This window comes from Oncorhynchus keta, chromosome 2, assembly GCF_023373465.1.
Source record: "Oncorhynchus keta strain PuntledgeMale-10-30-2019 chromosome 2, Oket_V2, whole genome shotgun sequence".
Lineage (NCBI taxonomy): Eukaryota > Metazoa > Chordata > Actinopteri > Salmoniformes > Salmonidae > Oncorhynchus > Oncorhynchus keta.
In genome coordinates, this window is record NC_068422.1 from 44,613,413 (window position 1) to 44,633,380 (window position 19,968).

The 19,968-nt window shown below is 42.2% G+C and overlaps 1 protein-coding gene across 2 annotated transcripts in view; it reads right to left on the reverse strand.

Moving 5' to 3' along the window:
• Window positions 1-4,069: 4,069 nt before the first annotated feature.
• LOC118401047 (synapse differentiation-inducing gene protein 1-like) overlaps window positions 4,070-19,968 on the reverse strand; it is a 37,078-nt gene continuing 21,179 nt past the window's right edge. For both annotated transcript variants that reach the window (XM_035798225.2, XM_035798234.2), the window contains exon 4: window positions 4,070-8,496. In XM_035798225.2, coding sequence (XP_035654118.1) covers window positions 8,338-8,496 — 159 coding nt within the window. In that variant the 3' untranslated portion in view covers window positions 4,070-8,337. The remainder of the gene's footprint in view (window positions 8,497-19,968) is intronic.

Here is a 19,968-nt window from a genome sequence, read left to right on the forward strand (position 1 = left end):
TGTATTGTATAGCATCTCCTGTGGGATAGCTGGCAGAGTTGTTTGTATAGAGTAATACATTAGCAATTTATATAGCTTTACATAGCTTTTCCACCAGGAGCTCAAAATGCTTCACATTGTATGGGAAAACTCACCTCATCCACTATCAATGTGTAGCACCCTCCTGAGTGATGCCTGTGCAGGCATTTCTGTCCCAGAGCTCATCATCACACATCAGCTATCACAGTGGAGAGGTGAGGAGCGACAAATGCCAATTAATCAGGGGATGATTAGGTGGCCATGATATGAGGGCAAGATTGGGAATGTAGCCAGGACACTTGCAATAAGTGCAATAGATCCCAAGTGTTTGGGATCTATAGTCAGGAGGACCTCGGTTTAACATGCCATCCCAAATGACGGGACCAGCGAAAAGGATGACATCAATGTGTCGGACGCAGTAATAGCGACACAGTGGTTTAATTAAGGGAGGGGGTGTCTGCTTAGCCCATTCATAGATGCTAACTAACTTTAGAACCTATTGATTAAAAGTATCTTCTTCGTCGCTTGCGGTTTTGGACACATAAGGAACGTATCTGTCATATCAGCGAGAATACATTTTCAAAAAAACAAAAGGTTCAATTACTACACACCGTCATAGGATTAGTGTTCCCACACTGCTATATCTCCATGTTACAGCGCTTGTTTACGGAAGACAGACAAAAAACAGAGGCGACCACCTGTGCTAATTAGCTATCTAGCGTGCCCAGTACACCGATGTGTCAGCATAACTGGGGAGGAAGTGTAGTTCGTCAACTGGAGACACACACAGCATATGGATACAAATCTACTACAGTAATTGTATATTTTTTATTTGAAAGATCATTTTTTGCTGTTATGAAAGCCATGTTTCGAAAACGTATCTTACGCGATGATTATTGACGTTAGTAAATGGTAAAACACAGTGTCAGGATTGTAGTTCACATGGAGCCAAGCGTGGGTGAAGCTAACCACTCTGAACTCTAGGGAGAAAGCAGAATTCTGCCTAGAGTTTGAGAGAGCTAGTGTCTGCTCTGCTGTGCTGTGATTGGAGCAGTGAGAAGCGGGGCCCACATATCGAGCCTCAGGAGGCATAGACAGCATTTGCATAGCAATTAAAACTCCATTGCTGGGTCATTTCCATTTGACTGCATTACATTTCCTTTTTAAAGGTTGATTTATTATACAGTACTCTCTACGTTAATAAGCCTTCCTCTTCCCACCTCTTTCTCCTTCCATTTGTTTTCTGCTTCATCCCTCCATCTGAAGTCCATTTGGTTTGTGGTTGCTCCTGCCTGGTCTCTCCTCAGACTCCAGTGGCTAATTGCAGTGGTTATTAGCAGAGCGCTACTGTTGTCTCCCTCTTAACCAGATGACATTGTCTGCATAACTGATCAGAAATCCTCATTATTGTGTCTGAAGTTTCCGTTTAACCTGTGGTCGGTTTCATTCATATTGCTGATTCATTTAATAATCAAATACAGTACATTATAATGTAATCCAAACATCCAAGTGAATTTTTTGCATCAGTACACACAAGTAACTGCATTTCCACCAAAGAGTTTTCATTCAGGCATTGTTCAGAATCTCACTAAAGGGTCAAGCTAGAATTGCAGAATACAGTACGTAGCTACAACAATGGTGTGGTATGCTGAGTGTCTCAAGCATGGTCTCCGCTGTGCAGACATGCCTGACTAGACCCCTCCCCCCTCCCTAAAGGCAGGGCTTGGTCTCCACTGTGCAGACATGCCTCACTAGACCCCAACCTCCCTAAAGGCAGGGCTTGGTCTCCAATGTGCAGACATGCCTGACTAGACCCCTCCCCCCTACCCCCTCCCGAAAGTCAGGGCTTGATCAAAAGCATTTGGGTCTGCTGCTCTGATCCTCAGTGAGGCAGGGCCGTGATTGCCTTCTTCCTTTCTCTCTGTGTACAATATGACGGAACCGCCCAGAAGAGCTTGGTGTCTGTGATCTCACAGGAACTCTCTACGGCATAAGCGGGGAACACAACAGTGGAGGAGAGAAAGTAACGCTCTGTGTATGTGAGGTGACCCAACTCTGATTGTTAATTTCAGGCTAACATCTGATTAGCCACAGTGCCTGTATTGTTCATGAGATAATATGACACTAGCCATGATGACCCAGTTGGAACACAAGTGTCCGATTCTGTGTCAGAGTACACAACAACCTCCTGTTGACTTGCCTTGCTCCCCGACCACTTCTCACAACTACTGGCCCATCGAGAGAGTTGTTGGCCTCGGAGAAGACTGGATGAACAAATCATTCAAAGATGAGAGAAGTGGGTTGAGTCATCACTGCTCCGTGCCACAGCAGTGGGCTCTTGTACATTGATGCACCACTTGCACATTCATTAACATTTGCAGCTGTCATGGAAACCCGAGAGCGAACCCTTTAGAATTAATTGAAAAGGGTAAAGCCAGGAACATTTTCTTTGCTACGTATGCTGTATTATGAATAGCTTAATCTCAGAAATCTTTCATTGACCCATATGATGATTATATTGAATTCTGGGTGACGCATCTGAGTGGAGGGTTGAGATGCACACCTGGCTCAGTATCATATAGATAATGTATTAATTTGTGCAATTATTTATGTGTTGTCCTTTGCAGGTAGTTATGCACAATATACCTGTGTGTGTGTGTGTGTGTGTGTGTGTGTGTGTGTGTGTGTGTGTGTGTGTGTGTGTGTGTGTGTGTGCGTGCGTGCGTGCGTGTATACATTCGTGCCCATTATTCATACCTTATTCATGTGGCAGATATTCTATGTGACTCTAAAATGGATCTTAGGGACAATATGTCTATTTCATCATAATTAACCCTTTAGCTCAAGGGAGAGGATGCACACACTACAGATCTAGGTTGACGTTTCTTCTTAATTAACGGCAGCCCAAACCACAGTGTTGCATCAATGGAAAAGAACTCAGACCTCCCGTAATGTAATGTACATTATTAGGGGCAGTGTATAATGATAAACACTATACATTTCCAGTTACCCACAGCATTGGTTCTCGTTTGCATACATTTTACATTACAAAATATTATAACGTATAATTAATTTACAAAATAATCCCCTTTCTCATCCTTTCCTTGCCTTATTCCTTCTTGAACATAAACAGGTGTAAATGTGACCTACCAGATCGATTCGGTCTTATGTTACAAATTGTATTTTTTACATTGGATAAAAGTAAAGACTCAGAGCTAGAAAATGGTATATCATACACTACAGTTGAGGAACAATGGGAAAGTAATTCTGGTAATTAAGTCATTCTGGTTTGAAAGTTGATAAACGTGTAACCTCACTTTGAGAAAATGGCACTTGAATATTTTGGTGAACCAATTGGAGAGCGCTTCTTTGTCTACACCCATTCAGCATCGTTCACACCCTCTTAAGCCTTAGCCCCACCCATCTTTTTAAGGATTCACATGTGAGGCCATGTAATGTACTAACCAACCAAAGATTTCAAGACTAAAGGTTGGTTTATACTACATCTACGGACAGTTGTTGCAGTGACACCATAAACATTCTATTGTCATCCGACATCAAACTTGTCGTTATGAAAAAGTATAAACACAAAAACTACAGGCTGCATGACATCAGCCTGGTGTTTCAAAATATCATAACTAGTGTATTTTAACACCAATAAACCCACCTGTTTAAAAATGAAATGAGTATATGTCAATCTATCAAACCAGGCTACTAAAATAAACTTTCTAAACAATGTTTTGGTTAGTTTCTAGCTTGTTAACTAACTAGCTAATGTTAACTTAGCTGGCTAGCCAGTTCAAATAATTATCATATAGCTGACAACGTCTTCACTTTAGCTAATTTGTTTTCATTATTACAGGAAAATAAACTCACAACAAAATCATTATTTACAAATGAATGTCGAGCCAATTACAGAAAATAGCTTACGGTTGTGAGTGTGACGAAATAAAAGCAGGGCATTCTTCCGGATAATTTTTTCACTTGGACATTGTCTCATTGGCCCAACTTTGGCCCAACTTTGGTGCAGGTCATGTTCTTCACATTACCGTCTCTAGTAAACACATACTATGATTTCATTTGATAAACTTTATTTGTCACATGCACAGGATACAGACGGTGTAGTGAAATAGTTACTTGCATAGTGGAGTCTTTTGTTTAGACATGTAGCTAGCTAGCTAAACAATGAACCATAATCCCAACTCATAACATTACTACCCTGTATGAATCTGCAGGTAGCTAACCAACCAGGTTCAATGTTAGCTAGCTAGCTAACATTAGGCTATAACTAGCAATGTAAATGGCTCTGAGAAACAATTAATATTACTACACAGATCATACATGTAATTTAACGTTAGCTAGCAAGCCAGCAAGCTAACATTAGCTAGCTAGCTAACAGTAAGTTTGAACTTTAAATGAAAACGTATAGGAACGTATAATATCTGAAAATGTAGCTAGCTAGACTATCTTACCCGTATACATGGATGGACGCTTCTCCCTCTCTGTCACGGATGTCATGGTTGCCCTTAGTTTGAAGATGTTATCCGGAGACAAGTGTTTTTTACAACAGCCTTCTGTGTTCTCTTTTCGACCCCTCTGCATATTTGCATTTAAACGTGATATTTTTCTCCATCTCCTTAGCCATCATACTCTTAATTGCACCAGGCATTCCACTGATTTCAAAACTGGGCGGCTAAACCAATTATTTGTATTTATTTGTATTTACAGTTGGCATACAAGTTTGTTATTAAGGCACGTGAAAGTTCACATGTTCCAAAAGGCAATTCTGCCCAAAAATGATATATATATTTTTTAAAGTTTATGTTCAAATGGCTCTCCTGTGAAGTAGTGGCACGCGACATACACCTAGTTTCATAAAACAAGTCACAAATGTCAAACTGCTGCAAAAGCTAATATAAACCTGTCTGTCCCTCTTTGTCTCCTTCTCAACAGAGCCCAGCCAGGCCCAGTTTTTCTGTGGAAGAAAACTCAATCACTGTTCATTTACAATTAATGAGCCTTGGGAGAAAAACAGCTGCTGTCATTCATCGACTAGATTCCTCCTCGCCACAAGAACCACACCATGTGATGAATGGTAGCAACTTCTCATTTCATTCACTTTTTGTTGCTACCAGCAATGATATGTATTGTAGCTAGTGCTACTATACATATTTTGTCTAACCTATCAAATCTCTGGAGCCGAACACTGTATTTGACTCAATGATTGACATTGAGAGTTAAGTGTCAAATGGGGGTGTTGTGCTAATCGACATTTGAATTAAAACATATCTCCTTTTAGATCTTACCCTGCCAACTCTGCCTCAAAGAGCAGTCTTACAGTACACAACCATAATCAATGCCCTTCACATGTTTTAGAGGATACGACAATGCAGATATGAATAGACTGCGCAATCATCATCTCTGCTTTTCAAATCAGATGTCCTGCTAGTTAACAAAAACATTGTTGAAGCCACTGTCCATTAAGCTAATTACCCATCTTCCCCCACTCCCTCAGTCCCCCGCTCTCCAGCCCTCCACCATTTCACCCCTTATTAGATAGGGTTGTGGGCTGCTCTTAGCACACAGATGTTCGCAGCAGGCGTTTATCCCTATTGGCAGCTCATTGCCTTGGAGTCGCTTGTTAGTTTTCTGGTGATAAGGGGCCCTCTGTTTAACAATGAGAGCTCTAATGCATTGTTCCAGTGCTGTCAATACATGTTAAAAGTCTGTGTATGGTCGAGTCCAATACTTTGATGGCCAAATGCAAAGGAGTGTCTCATCTGCTTCTTTATCGTATCGTAACACATGTTGGAGGTCTAGACAATACCGATATTGGAATAGGCTATTGATTTCCATGGTTATTGTTGCAATCCAATTTCCCCGTGCCTAAAAAAGGGTATCTTAACCATTCCAGTCTATAGCCATAAACGCTAGGTGGTAGATGTCTTCTTTACCATCAATCCTCCTTGCATTTACAGAATGGCTGTTGTTATTGCCTCTGCTGGGTTTCCCAGCCCCTGTGACTCCAGAGTCTGATAGCCTATTGGTATTATTTTTATGGTTATGTATTTTACTTCTCTATTGTCTTTCTCTCTGCGTTGTTGGGACGGGCCATGTAAGTAAGCATTTCACTGTTAGTCTACAATCTGTTGTTTAGGAAGCATGTGACGAATACAGGTTGTTTTGAGTACAATACCACTGAGTCTCTCTCATGTCACATATAGTTATGATACAACTATATCCCCCCCCGACATTGAAGTCTTGGCAAGCACATAGAGACGCGTTAATTACAGCCAGCGGAACATCCGCTCTGAGCTGAATTACGTTTTCATTAATTAGAGAGAAACCCGGCCTCCCTCTGATCGTGTCCACAGGGTCCCACTCACCAAACCTCCAATCACCCAATCCCACACTCTCATATCATATAGGAGGGACAGAAGAAGAGGGGTTGGAGCAATTAAGGTGCCCGCAATGTCATGTAAAATGTATAAATCATCTGGGCGCCTGGCAAGCTAATATTTCTGACAGGCAGTGAGATGTTTCTGCTGCCATGAAATATGCACAGTGCGTGCAGGTGATTAGTCATTCTTGGGTGCAAGGCTGGGTGTAATAGAGTTGCAATAGTGTGTGTGCAGTGGAGGAGAGGATAGGGAGTTAGGGGAGTGAGTGGAGAAACCTGATGCTTGAGCAGGGTCCATAATGTAGGTCTATATTGACCTCAATAAACACTCAGTAATCTTTTGGTGTGTTCAAGTAATATTTTTGTTTGTTAGAAGCCTTTACATTGCACATAGTATTTTTTTAAAAGTATTTTATGCTGTACAGTATATGCAACAAAATAGCCTAACCTGCAAGACCATATTACTTAATGTGGTAATACTGTGTGCATGAAGGAAAAAAACTATAATTTTAGCAGCTGAACTAACCCAAGTCAGACTGTGAAATCAGCCATTTTTTTCTGGAAATACATTTAATTTGCAAGCACTTTTATGTCAAACACTGAGTCCAATGAGTTTCCCCCCAAAATTGACAGTTTTGACATAATAATAATTACATTTGTCCTACTTCACACATGTAAAAGTGTGTATTATACATATGTATGAATTGGAAATGTGTTTTTTGCATAACTCACTCCCCCTGAGACACCCTAGGAAAGTGGGGTCACAGCCAGAGATCAGCCATTGTTGATGGCAATTCTGGAGCAATTAGGGTGAAGTGCCTTGCTCAAGGGCACATAGACAGATTTTCCCACCTAGTCGTCTTGGGGATTCGAACCAGCAACCTTTTTGGTTACCACCCCAACGCTCTTAACTGCGAGGCTACTTGCCGCCCATACATAGTAGCAGTATACAACAGGAAAATAAATAGTATTGCAAAAAAAAATATTGCAGTTAGGCATGTATCGAGGTATTTACAGCATGGCTTCTGCCTCTAAAGACTCGTCTGCTTTCTCTTCCTTAGTGATTTGTGCCTATCAACATGGAGGTATCTCTGTGTAAGCAGGTTCTGTCAGAGAGCTGCAAGCCTGTGCACTTGATGTCCCTGACGAAACACACAAAAGCATGTTGTCTTAGGGTTCCAACAAAGCTCCACATTTCAGGTGTGTGGCATGTGTTAAAAAATATTGTGCCGTGAGGACACATCAGTTCTCCCTTGAGATAATAGGACCACCAAGATACTGTATTAGAGTGCAGTATATAGACCATCACCTTACTTAATAAGTGAGCTGCAGTCTCTAGTATGCAACTTCCACAGATCAATTCAATGTGATGTAGATTACATGTATACAGGTTGAATGTATGGATGAGTGACAGCTTTAAAAGCACTTTTATCCACCCTCTTTATACTCGACAGGAGCTGCCAAATGTGACTGATAGTGTGGTAAATGTAGCTGAACATAAAGCAGCCCACTCCACAACCCACTGTTAACCGAGCAGAGAGCATGCCCCGTAAACGAACACTACGCCCTTGGTACAGGTAATATTTAGTGCAGGTTGGTCTGACCTCTCAAAGGATGTGTCTTGCCTTGGTAAAACTCACACACCAATTTTAGACATCTGAAGAACAAAATATTCAGTTGCGTATGGAACGACTAAGAGTTTCCAGTTTTTCTTTGACTTGACCATTACAAGACTATTTTCCATATCATAACCCTCTTATGTTACATCCCATGAATTGAGTCAATCATATGGCCAGGTTCTGTTCATCCTGATAGTCCCATAGTTTGCAGGCCTAAATTCCATTGTTAAACTGCCCCCAAGTGAACCACTCCCCCACCGCAATCAGTCCTGTAGTGCAGGGGGTGGGGCCAGGGCAAGGCTACAAGTGGTGGTTCTTGGAGAGGTATGCGATGAGCGCTACAGCCAGGCCCACATATATGCCTGTCCCGATGGTGATTGACAGCACAGCCAGGAAGAGGGCACGTCTGGAGCTGGAGCTGGCCAAGTGAAAGTCCCCCTTAGACACTGCCTTGTTCGTCTGAGAGAGAGAGAGAGGGGGGGAGACAGAGAGGCAAGGCGGGGAGAGATAGACAGACAGAATTACTCAATTAATAGGAGGAAATGAAACAGTAGATTGGCCATTTTCCAGTGAGATGTCTGGGGATCTTGTGCGGTCTCTCTGCAAAACATGGCAACACACAAAGGATAATAATGAAATCACCTGTGACTCAACCCACCAATAGGGCCTGTAGCCTTTTGAAGTGCACAAGATGTTACCAAGATTAACGAGGGATATTCTGATTAATACATTTCTGTCTCAACAACCTAGAGGTATTCCTTATCATTTCATCTACACTGTACATATCTTCCCTGACACACTTCTCTGTGAACTATTAGCCCTTATTACCTTGCCGAGGATCATTCTGATGTATTATGTAAAGGGGAGGGGGAGTTGGATTGTTAGCAAGCAGACCTTGATCTTTTATTTTCAGCATTATGGGTGGCCATCAAAAGATTGTCTCCAGACAGGCTCTCTCTAACATTGTTAATTGTGCACATTTGAACTCAAAGACATTTATTAATGAACCAGTCCTTATTTAAAGATTCCAGATGAAGTTCATCACGAGGTGGGTAGGGGCTGAAAGCTGATTACCCCACCGGTGCATGGCCCGAGGTTTCAAAGAACTGTTCTGTGGTCACTGGAGGGTGAAGACAGGAGATGAGAGGATTGTGATGTTTTAATCTTGTAATTTTTTATATTCAGACAGGTGCATAAATGGAGACTCATATTTTTATGTACAGTGAACACAATGTAACAGCGAAATAACGAAGGGCTCTTTTCAATCTATAAAGCGTTACAGATTCTGTCATTTCCAATTGAGTCGAAATATGGAGTGTTTACCGTGAATGCAGTCTCCGCTGAAGCAGAAACATTGCTTCTAAATTTCAATCACGCTGTAAAGCTGAACTTCTGCGATGCGGATCGAATAGAGCCCTAATTACATTTTTTTTATAAGAACTTCCACAACTACTGTCTCTACCGCTGTTGTCTGTCAAATGTTTTGTTCCTTCTCAAATACCTTTCCAATTTAACTAAGAATTTGCCTAATTATATAATTCTGAGTGGAGATATTAGATTAGTTTCTAATTCTTTTTAGGGGCGGAGGGAAATCTACAACCCTTATGAAGCTTGCAATATCTTTGTTCATATACAGTGCGGTACAAAACTGCTTCTCACTGAAGAAACAAACCTCTGCTGCTGCGTCAGAGGAAGTGAAATGGTTCCTTGGAAGTTGTGGGAACGTACATTTTTGGTTTCCCAAAAACAACGACGCCATAAGTGTCCTGACCGGTAAAACGTAATGTTTTTTAAACGTTCTGAGAACATTTAGTCTGTCCTGGGAAAGTTGTTTTTTAGGTTGCAGGGAGGTTCTGATAATGTTTTACTATGATTCCTTGAAAGTTTTATGAATGTTCTGAGAACAGAAATAAAATAACTTTCTGAGAACACTACTAGCTTAGTTATGGTTAACGGTTTTTAACTCCAAGCACAGATAGGACACATGTAAATTCATTTGCTTTAGCATTAAACATGCAAACACATTTATTTATTTTTGTGGCAGTGTCAGTGAGATTCAAACCTATGATACTTTGTTCTCTAGCCATGGAATTAGTCCAATGCATCACCAGGATGGAGCTGTTTTTCCAAACTCATACAAAGCTGCTCATTTTAGTCTATTCAAACAGATGAAATTCCAAAGGAAACAAGAACGTATTGATATCACAGATAGAGTATAGAGTTTTCTTGATGCTGAAAACCGAATGTATGTTTTTAAATAATGTTTGAACGTTCTCTGAATGTTACTAAAGTTTGCTTGTGGTTTTTATGGAATGTTTTCTTAACATTCTCTGTACAATTTGAGAACTTTAATTTAAATAGAACCATAAGGAAACATTACACTGCAGTACTGAAATTCCCACAGAGGAACGTTGTTTCTTAATGTTCTCTGAACTATTTGAGAACATTCCCAATGTTAAACCAGTTGGAGAACCTCCCTAGAACATTACCAAAATTGTATGAAATGTAACCATGTTTGAACTTTTAGGAAACGTTCTGTTAGAGTAATGAAATACCAAGAAAGTAACGTTATTTTGTTCCTTAAAATGTGCTGAGAATTTTCCAAAACCAGGCAACTATCCTGCACCGTTCCCAGAATGTTGTTGGAAGGTTGTATGCAAAATAACCATAGAACCACACTCTCACCAAGCTCTAAGAAACATATGGTTCTCAGCATGTTATGTGCTTGCTGGAATGTCATTCTGTGCAACAGGTCCATCCTTGTCATGGCAATTTAATTTTCACACAAAACAGTGCCAAAGAACAGCAATGTTGGAATCATTGACATATGGTTTAATCTTACCAGTGTACGAAGAGACCATAACAAATGATATTGAATCACAGGAAGGGATATAACACCTCTGTGTTAGGATCTGTGTAACTTTTGGGATCTTTCATAAAAGCCAGGCATTTAATTATCAACAAAACCAGGTTTCTATTCTTGCACAATCATATAAACTAACTAATACCCAATAGGCTAACTGAACATGCATTCTCTCATACAGTTCCCTTTTTAACACCAAACACATCACTGGTGTGTGTGGCTAAAGCGCTAAGGCAGCAGCTACTCTTCTAGACAAATATAGGCAGTTACCATATATATATATATATATATATATATATATGTATAAAAGTATGTGGACACCCCTTCAAATTAGTAGATACAGCTATTTCAGCCACACCCATTGCTGACAGGTGTATAAAATCGGGCACACAGCCATGCAATCTCCATAGACAAACATTGGCAGTGGAATGGCCTTACTGAAGGACTCAGTGACTTTCAAAGTGTCCCTGTCATAGGATGCCACCTTTCCAACAAGTCAGTTAGTGAAATTTCTGTCCTGCTAAAGCTGCCCCGGTCAACTGTAAGTGCTGTTATTGGAGCAACAACGGCTCAGCTGCAATGTGGTAGGCCACAAAAGCCCACAAAACGGGACCGCCGAGTGCTGAAGATTGTAAAATTTGTCTGTCCTTGGTTAAAACACTCACTACCGAGTTCCAAACTGCCCCTGGAAGTAAAGTCAGCACAAAAACTGAATATTGGGAGCTTTCCATGGCCAAGAGTCGGCTGGAGTGGTGTAAAGCTTGCTGCCATTGGACTCTGGAGCAGTGGAAATGTGTTCTATGGAGTGGTGAATCACGCTTCACCATCTGGCAGTCAGACGGACGAATTTGGAATTTGGCAGATGCCAGGAGAACGCTACCTGCCAAAATGCATAGTGGCAACTGTAAAGTTTGGTAAAGGAGGAATAATTGTCTGGGGTGTCTTTCATGGTTCGGGCTAGTCCCCTTAGTTCCAGTGAAGGGAAATCCTTTATTTTTATTTATCAATCTTTTCTTGGGGGTGGAACAGCATTAATATTGCATATACAGTACTTCTATCAATGTAATTGTCTGTATAATTTCCATATACTTTTTTATAAATATGTTATTTTAAATATATACAGTGCATTTGGAAAGTATTCAGACACCTGGACTTTTTCCACATTTTGTTACGTTACAGCCTTATTCTAAAATGGAAAAAAGAAATACAAATCTTCATCAATCTACACACAGTACCCCACAATGACAAAGCAAAAAGAGGCTTTTGGAGAAAAAAAACAGAAATATCACATTTACATAAGTAGACCCTTTACTTAGTACTTTGTTGAAGCACCTTTAGCAGGAATTACAGCCTTGAGTTTTCTTGGGTATGATGCTACAATCTTGGCACACCAGTATTTGGGAGTTTCTCCCATTCTCCTCTGCAGATCCTCTCAAGCTCTGTCAGGTTGGATGGGGAGCGTCGCTGCACAGCCATTTTCAGGTCTCTCCGGAGATGTTCGATCAGGTTTAAATCCGAGCTCTGGCTGGGCCACTCAAGGACATTCCGAGACTTGTCCCGAAGCCACTCCAGCGTGGTCTTGGCTGTGTGCTTAGGATCGTTGTCCTGTTGGAAGGTGAACCTTCGCCCCCAGTCTGAGGTTCCGAGTGCTCTGGAGCAGGTTTTCATCAAGGATCTCTCTGTACTATGCTCTGTTCACCTTTCTCTAGATCCTAACTTGTCTCCCAGTCCCTGCCGCTGAAAAACATGGTCTGAGTGTCCTTTAGGTGACTTTTTAAACTCCAAGCAGGCTGTCATCAACATTTTATTGAGGAGTGGCTTGCGTCTGGCCAATCTAACATAAAGGCCTGATTGGTGGAATGCTGCAGAGATGGTTGTCCTTCTGGAAGGTTCTCCCATCTCCACAGAGGAACTCTGGAATTCTGTCAGTCACCATCGGGTTCTTGGTCACCTCCTTGACCAAGGCCCTTCTCCCCCGATTGCTCAGTTTGGCCGGGCGACCAGCTGTAGGACGTCTTGGTGGTTCCAAACATCTTCCATTTAAGAATAATGGAGGCCAATGTGTTCTTGGGGACCATAAAATACTACAGAAATATTTTGGTACCCTTAACAGATCTGTCCCCCAACACAATCCTGTCTCAGAGCTCTACGGACAATTCCTTCCGACCTCATGGCTTGGTTTTTAGACATTTTTGCAAATGTATTAAATCAAAAAACAGAAATACCTTATTTATATAAGTAATCAGACCCTTTGCTATGAGACTCGAAATTGAGCTCAGGTGCATCCTGTTTCCATTGATCATCCTTGAGATGTTTCTACAACTTGATTGGAGTTCACCTGTAGTAAATCCAATTGATTGGACATGATTTTGAAAGGCACACAACTGTCTATATAATGTCCCATAGTTGACAGTTCATGTCAGAGCAAAAACCAAGCCATGAGGTTTAAATAAGTGTCTGACCGCATTCTGTCCTCTATCAACACTTTTTAAACTTTTGGTGCCAGCGAAAATGACATACGAAAGTAGTCAAGAAGACAGGCTTGATTGAGCCTCGTACATCTCACTAATATAATATAGAGCTGGCTGGATTTTCCATACACGGGTAGAACAGAGAAGAAGCTACGTCTGGTAAGATGAGGGGTGGGGTGTGTGTTTCTTTTTCAATAACAGCTGCTGCGCAATGTTTAATATTAAAGAAGTCTCGAGGTATTGCTCGCCTGAGGTAGAGTACCTTATGATAAGTTGTAGACCACACTATCTACCAAGAGAGTTCTCATCTATATTATTCGTAGCTGTAAGACCACACTAAAACAACTCTATAAGGCCATAAGCAAACAAGAAAATGCTCATCCAGAAGCGTGCTCGTAGTGGCCGGGGACTTTAATAATGCAGGCCAACTTAAATCAGTTTTACCAAATTTTTACCAGCATGTCACATCTGCAACCAGAGGTAAAAAAAACTCTAGACCACCTTTACTCCACACACAGAGATGTATGCAAAGCTCTCCCCCGCCCTCCTTTTGAAAAAATCTGACCATAATTCTGTCTCGATTCCTGCTTACTAGCAAAAAGTAAAAGCAGGAAGCAGGAAGTACCAGTATGTTCTGGGATTCATTAAATAGCATTGAGGAATATACCACCTCAGTCATCGGCTTCATCAATAAGTGCATCGACGACGTTGTCTCCACAGTGACCATACATACATATCCCTACCAGAAACCATGGATTTACAGGCAGCATCCGCATCGAGCTAAATGCTAGAGCTGCCGCTTTCAAGGAGCGGGACACTAATCTGAGCGCTTTTAGAAATCCCGCTATCCCCTCAGACGAACCATCAAACAAGCAAAGATACCCACTCCAATTTGCATACCGCCCCAACAGATCCACAGATCTCAATCCACACTGCCCTTTCCCACCTGGACAAAACTAACACCTATGTGAGAATGCTGTTCATTGACTACAGCTCAGCATTCAACTCCATAGTTCCCACGAAGCTCATCACTAAGCTAAGGACCCTGGGACTAAACACCTCCCTCTGCAACTGGATCCTGGACTTCCTGACGAGCTGCTCCCAGGTGGTAAGGGTAAGCAACAACACGTCAGCCACGCTGATACTCAACACTGGGGCCCCTTAGGGTTGTGTACTTAGTACCCTCCTGTACTCCCTGTTCACCTACGACTGCGTGGCCAAACAATACTCCAACACCATCATTAAGCTTGCTGATGACACAACAGTGGTAGGCCTGATCACCGACATACTATGAGACAGTCTATAGGGAGGTCAGAGAACTGGCAGTGTAGTGCCTGGACAACAACTTCTCCCTCAATGTGAGCAAGACAACGGAGCTGATCGTGGACTACAGGAAATACTGACATCACCACATCACCAACAAACTATCATGGTCCCAACACACCAAGACAGTGGTGAAGAGGGCACGACAAAACCTTTTCCCCCACAGGAGACTGAAAAGATTTGGAATGGGTCCCCAGATCCTCACAAAGTTCTACAGCTGCACCATCGAGAGCATCCTGACCGGTTGCATATATATATATATGCCTTGCGAAAGTATTCGGCCCCCTTGAACTTAATCAACAATCAGTGGGACACAATCATGAAGTGGAACGACATTTATTGGATATTTCAAACTTTTTTAACAAATCAAAAACTGAAAAATTGGGCTTGCAAAAATTATTCAGCCCCTTTACTTTCAGTGCAGCAAACTCTCTCCAGAAGTTCAGTGAGGATCTCTGAATGATCCAATGTTGACCTAAATGACTAATGATGATAAATACAATCCACCTGTGTGTAATCAAGTCTCCGTATAAATGCACCTGCACTGTGATAGTCTCAGAGGTCCGTTAAATGCGCAGAGAGCATCATGAAGACTTCTCTTCTCTAAGGTCTGTGGGTCGCTCAGGTGGGTGTCTAGGTATAGGGTTGGGGACCGTTCCATCATGATAGGACAATAAATAAATATACTATATTTGTAATGTATTAAAAGATTTACTGTGTATCGCATAACTGCACAAAATTGAAAACTCGCTCTGTCACAACTTCTGCTCGCAGACACACATGGGCTCCATTTTCCTTTTTCACTCAACTCACCACACTTTCTCAATCACAAAAACACATACCCCATCTTCCATCACAACAACACTCCCCCCACATATACACCCGCACATACCCACATACTGTTCCTTCTATGTCCTCTGTTTTTATCTCTACCATGTTGATTCCTACCTATTTTCGGGCTTTTGAGTACTTTTGTGTTCCAGTTCCTTATATTTTAAGATGTATTATTTCAATAATTGTCCTTTCGTCTAATGCTGTCTTTTATCCATTTATAAATATTATTTTACAACATTCTCTATCTTGAATGGTATAGTGTATTTGTAATTTATTTCTTTATCAATTATTGTATTTTATTGTTTTCCTGTTTTTATAACAATCCCTACCATGGATAGTATTCGACTCCTCTATGGGAACTATTATCGAGAATAGCCATGGAGTAGTCTTGGTGTCTCAGAACAGTTGGTTATCAATGTACAGTTTATCAACTACGAGAGCTACACGTTTCTATCACTTTGAAGAGTGGGTAGAGAACTTAGCGCCGTTCTGAAATTTCCTTCAGGAACTGATCATTCATGCGCCTGAAAGGAAATCTTAAGGCTACAGCACACAATGACATTCTAGACGATTCTATGCTTCCAACCTTGTATTAACAATTTTGGCAAGGCCGTTTCCTGTTTCAGCATGACAATGCCCTTGTGCACATAGCGAGTTCCATACAGAAATGGTTTGTTGAGTTCTGTGTGGAAGAATTTGACTGGCCTGCACAGAGCCCTGACCTCAACAACAGCCCTGACCTCATCAAACACCTTTGATGAATTGTAATTCCAACTTCGAGCCAAGCCTAATCGCCCAACATCTGTGCCTGACCTCACTAATGCTCTTGTGGCTGAATGGAAGCAGGTCCCTGCAGCAATGTTCCAACATCTAGTAGAAAGCCTTCCCAGAAGAGTTGAAGCTGTTATAGCAGCAAATGGGGGACCAATTCCATATTAATGCCCATGATTTTGGAATGAGATATTCAACGAGCAGTTGTCCACATACTTTTGGTAATGTAGTGTATATAGAATTAAAAACATTACATTACATTTCGCAACAGATTTCACTACACATTAAGTGTGTCCTCAGACCACTACTCTACTACTACATATCTACAACACAAAATCTGTGTGTATGTGTGTGTATAGTGCGTATGTTATTATATGTGTGTGTGTGTGTTTGTGTGTGTATATGCGTGTGTCTGTGCCTGTGTGTGTCTCTTCACAATCCCCGCAGTTCCATAAGGTGTATTTTTTTATAGTTTTATTTTAAATCTTATTTTACTGAATGCATGAGTTACTTGATGTGAAATAGAGTTCCATGTAGTAATGGCTCTATGGAGTACTGTGTTCTAAAGTCTGTTCTGGACTTGAGAAGAGACCTCTGGTGGCATGTTGTGTGGGGTATACATGGGTGTCTGAGCTGTGTTCTAGTAGTTTAAACAGACAGCTCGGTACATTCAACATGTCAAAACTACTCACAAATACAAGTAGGGATGAAGTCAATCTCTCCTCTACTTTGAGCCAGGAGAGATTGACATACTGATGTTAGCTCTCCGTGTAGAATACTGGGTTACTCCAAGCAGTTCAAATCAAATTTTATTTGTCACACACACACACGGTTAGCAGATGTTAATGCGAGTGTAGCGAAATGCTTGTGCTTCTAGTTCCGACAATGCAGTGATAACCAACAAGTAATCTAACTAACAATTCCAAAACGACTGTCTTATACACAGTGTAAGGGGATAAGGAATATGTACATAAGGATATATGAATGAGTGATGGTACAGAGCAGCATACAGTAGATGGTATCGAGTACAGTATATACATATGAGATGAGTGTGTAGACAAAGTAAACAAAGTGGCATAGTTAGTGGCTAGTGATACATGTATTACATAGGGATGCAGTCGATGATGTAGAGTACAGTATATACATATGCATATGAGATGAATAATGTAGGTTAAGTAACATTATATAAGGTAGCATTGTTTAAAGTGGCTAGTGATATATTTACATCATTTCCCATTATTAAAATGGCTGGAGTTGGGTCAGTGTCAATGACAGTGTGTTGGCAGCAGCCACTCAATGTTAGTGGTGGCTGTTTAACAGTCTGATGGCCTTGAGATAGAAGCTGTTTTTCAGTCTCTCGGTCCCAGCTTTGATGCACCTGTACTGACCTCGCCTTCTGGATGATAGCGGGGTGAACAGGCAGTGGCTCGGGTGGTTGATGTCCTTGATGATCTTTATGGCCTTCCTGTAACAACGGGTGGTGTAGGTGTCCTGGAGGGCAGGTAGTTTGCAGGTGCGTGGCCACGCAGTCGTGGGTGAACAGGGAGTACAGGAGAGGGCTCAGAACGCACCCTTGTGGGGCCCCCGTGTTGAGGATCAGCGGGGAGGAGATGTTGTTGCCTACCCTCACCACCTGGGGGCGGCCCGTCAGGAAGTCCAGTACCCAGTTGCACAGGGCGGGGTCGAGACCCAGGGTCTCGAGCTTGATGACGAGCTTGGAGGGTACTATGGTGTTGAATGCCAAGCTGTAGTCGATGAACAGCATTCTCACATAGGTATTCCTCTTGTCCAGGTGGGTTAGGGCAGTGTGCAGTGTGGTTGAGATTGCATCGTCTGTGGACCTATTTGGGCGGTAAGCAAATTGGAGTGGGTCTAGGGTGTCAGGTAGGGTGGAGGTGATATGGTCCTTGACTAGTCTCTCAAAGCACTTCATGATGACGGAAGTGAGTGCTACGGGGCGGTAGTCGTTTAGCTCAGTTACCTTAGCTTTCTTGGGAACAGGAACAATGGTGGCCCTCTTGAAGCATGTGGAAACAGCAGACTGGTATAGGGATTGATTGAATCTGTCCGTAAACACACCGGCCAGCTGGTCTGCGCATGCTCTGAGGGCGCGGCTGGGGATGCCGTCTGGGCCTGCAGCCTTGCGAGGGTTAACACGTTTAAATGTCTTACTCACCTCGGCTGCAGTGAAGGAGAGGCCGCATGTTTTCGTTGCAGGCCGTGTCAGTGGCACTGTATTGTCCTCAAAGCGGGCAAAAAGTTATTTAGTCTGCCTGGGAGCAAGACATCCTGGTCCGTGACTGGGCTGGGTTTCTTCTTGTAGTCCGTGATTGACTGTAGACCCTGCCACATGCCTCTTGTGTCTGAGCCATTGAATTGAGATTCCACTTTGTCTCTGTACTGACGCTTAGCTTGTTTAATAGCCTTGCGGAGGGAATAGCTGCATTGTTTATATTCGGACATGTTACCAGACACCTTGCCCTGATTAAAAGCAGTGGTTCGCGCTTTCAGTTTCACGCGAATGCTGCCATCAATCCACGGTTTCTGGTTTGGGAATGTTTTTATCGTTGCTATGGGAACGACATATTCGACGCACGTTCTAATGAACTCGCACACCGAATCAGCGTATTCGTCAATATTTCCATCTGACGCAATACGAAACATGTCCCAGTCCACGTGATGGAAGCAGTCTTGGAGTGTAGAGTCAGCTTGGTCTGACCAGCGTTGGACAGACCTCAGCGTGGGAGCCTCTTGTTTTAATTTCTGCCTGTAGGCAGGGATCAGCAAAATGGAGTCGTGGTCAGCTTTCCCGAAAGGGGGGCGGGGCAGGGCCTTATATGCGTCGCGGAAGTTAGAGTAACAATGATCCAAGGTTTTACCACCCCTGGTTGCACAATCGATATGCTGATAAAATTTAGGGAGTCTTGTTTTCAGATTAGCTTTGTTAAAATCCCCAGCTACAATGAATGCAGCCTCCGGATAAATGGTTTCCAGTTTGCAAAGAGTTAAATAAAGTTCGTCCAGAGCCATCGATGTGTCTGCTTGGGGGGGGATATATACGGCTGTGATTATAATCGAAGATAATTCTCTTGGAAGATAATGCGGTCTACATTTGATTGTGAGGAATTCTAAATCAGGTGAACAGAAGGATTTGAGTTCCTGTATGTTTCCTTCATCACACCATGTCCCGTTAGTCATGAGGCATACGCCCCCGCCACTCTTCTTACCAGAGAGATGTATGTTTCTGTCGGCGCGATGCGTGGAGAAACCCTTTGGCTGCACCGCCCTGGATAGCGTCTTCCCAGTGAGCCATGTTTCCGTGAAGCAGAGAACGTTGCAGTCTCTGATGTCCCTCTGGAATGCCACCCTTGCTCGGATTTCGTCAACCTTGTTGTCGAGAGACTGGACATTGGCAAGAAGAATGCTGGGAAGTGGTGCGCGATGTGCCCTTTTTCGGAGTCTGACCAGAACACCGCCGCATTTCCCTCTTTTTCGGAGTCCTTTCCTTGGGTCGCTGCATGCGATCCATTCCGTTGTCCTGTTTGTAAGGCAGATTAGTCTCCTTGCTCAATTTCCACAATATTCATTACAAAATGTAGTTGAGGTTTAGGGTTTAGTGACTGATTTGTCCCAAATACAATGCTTTTATTTAAAAAAATATATTAATGA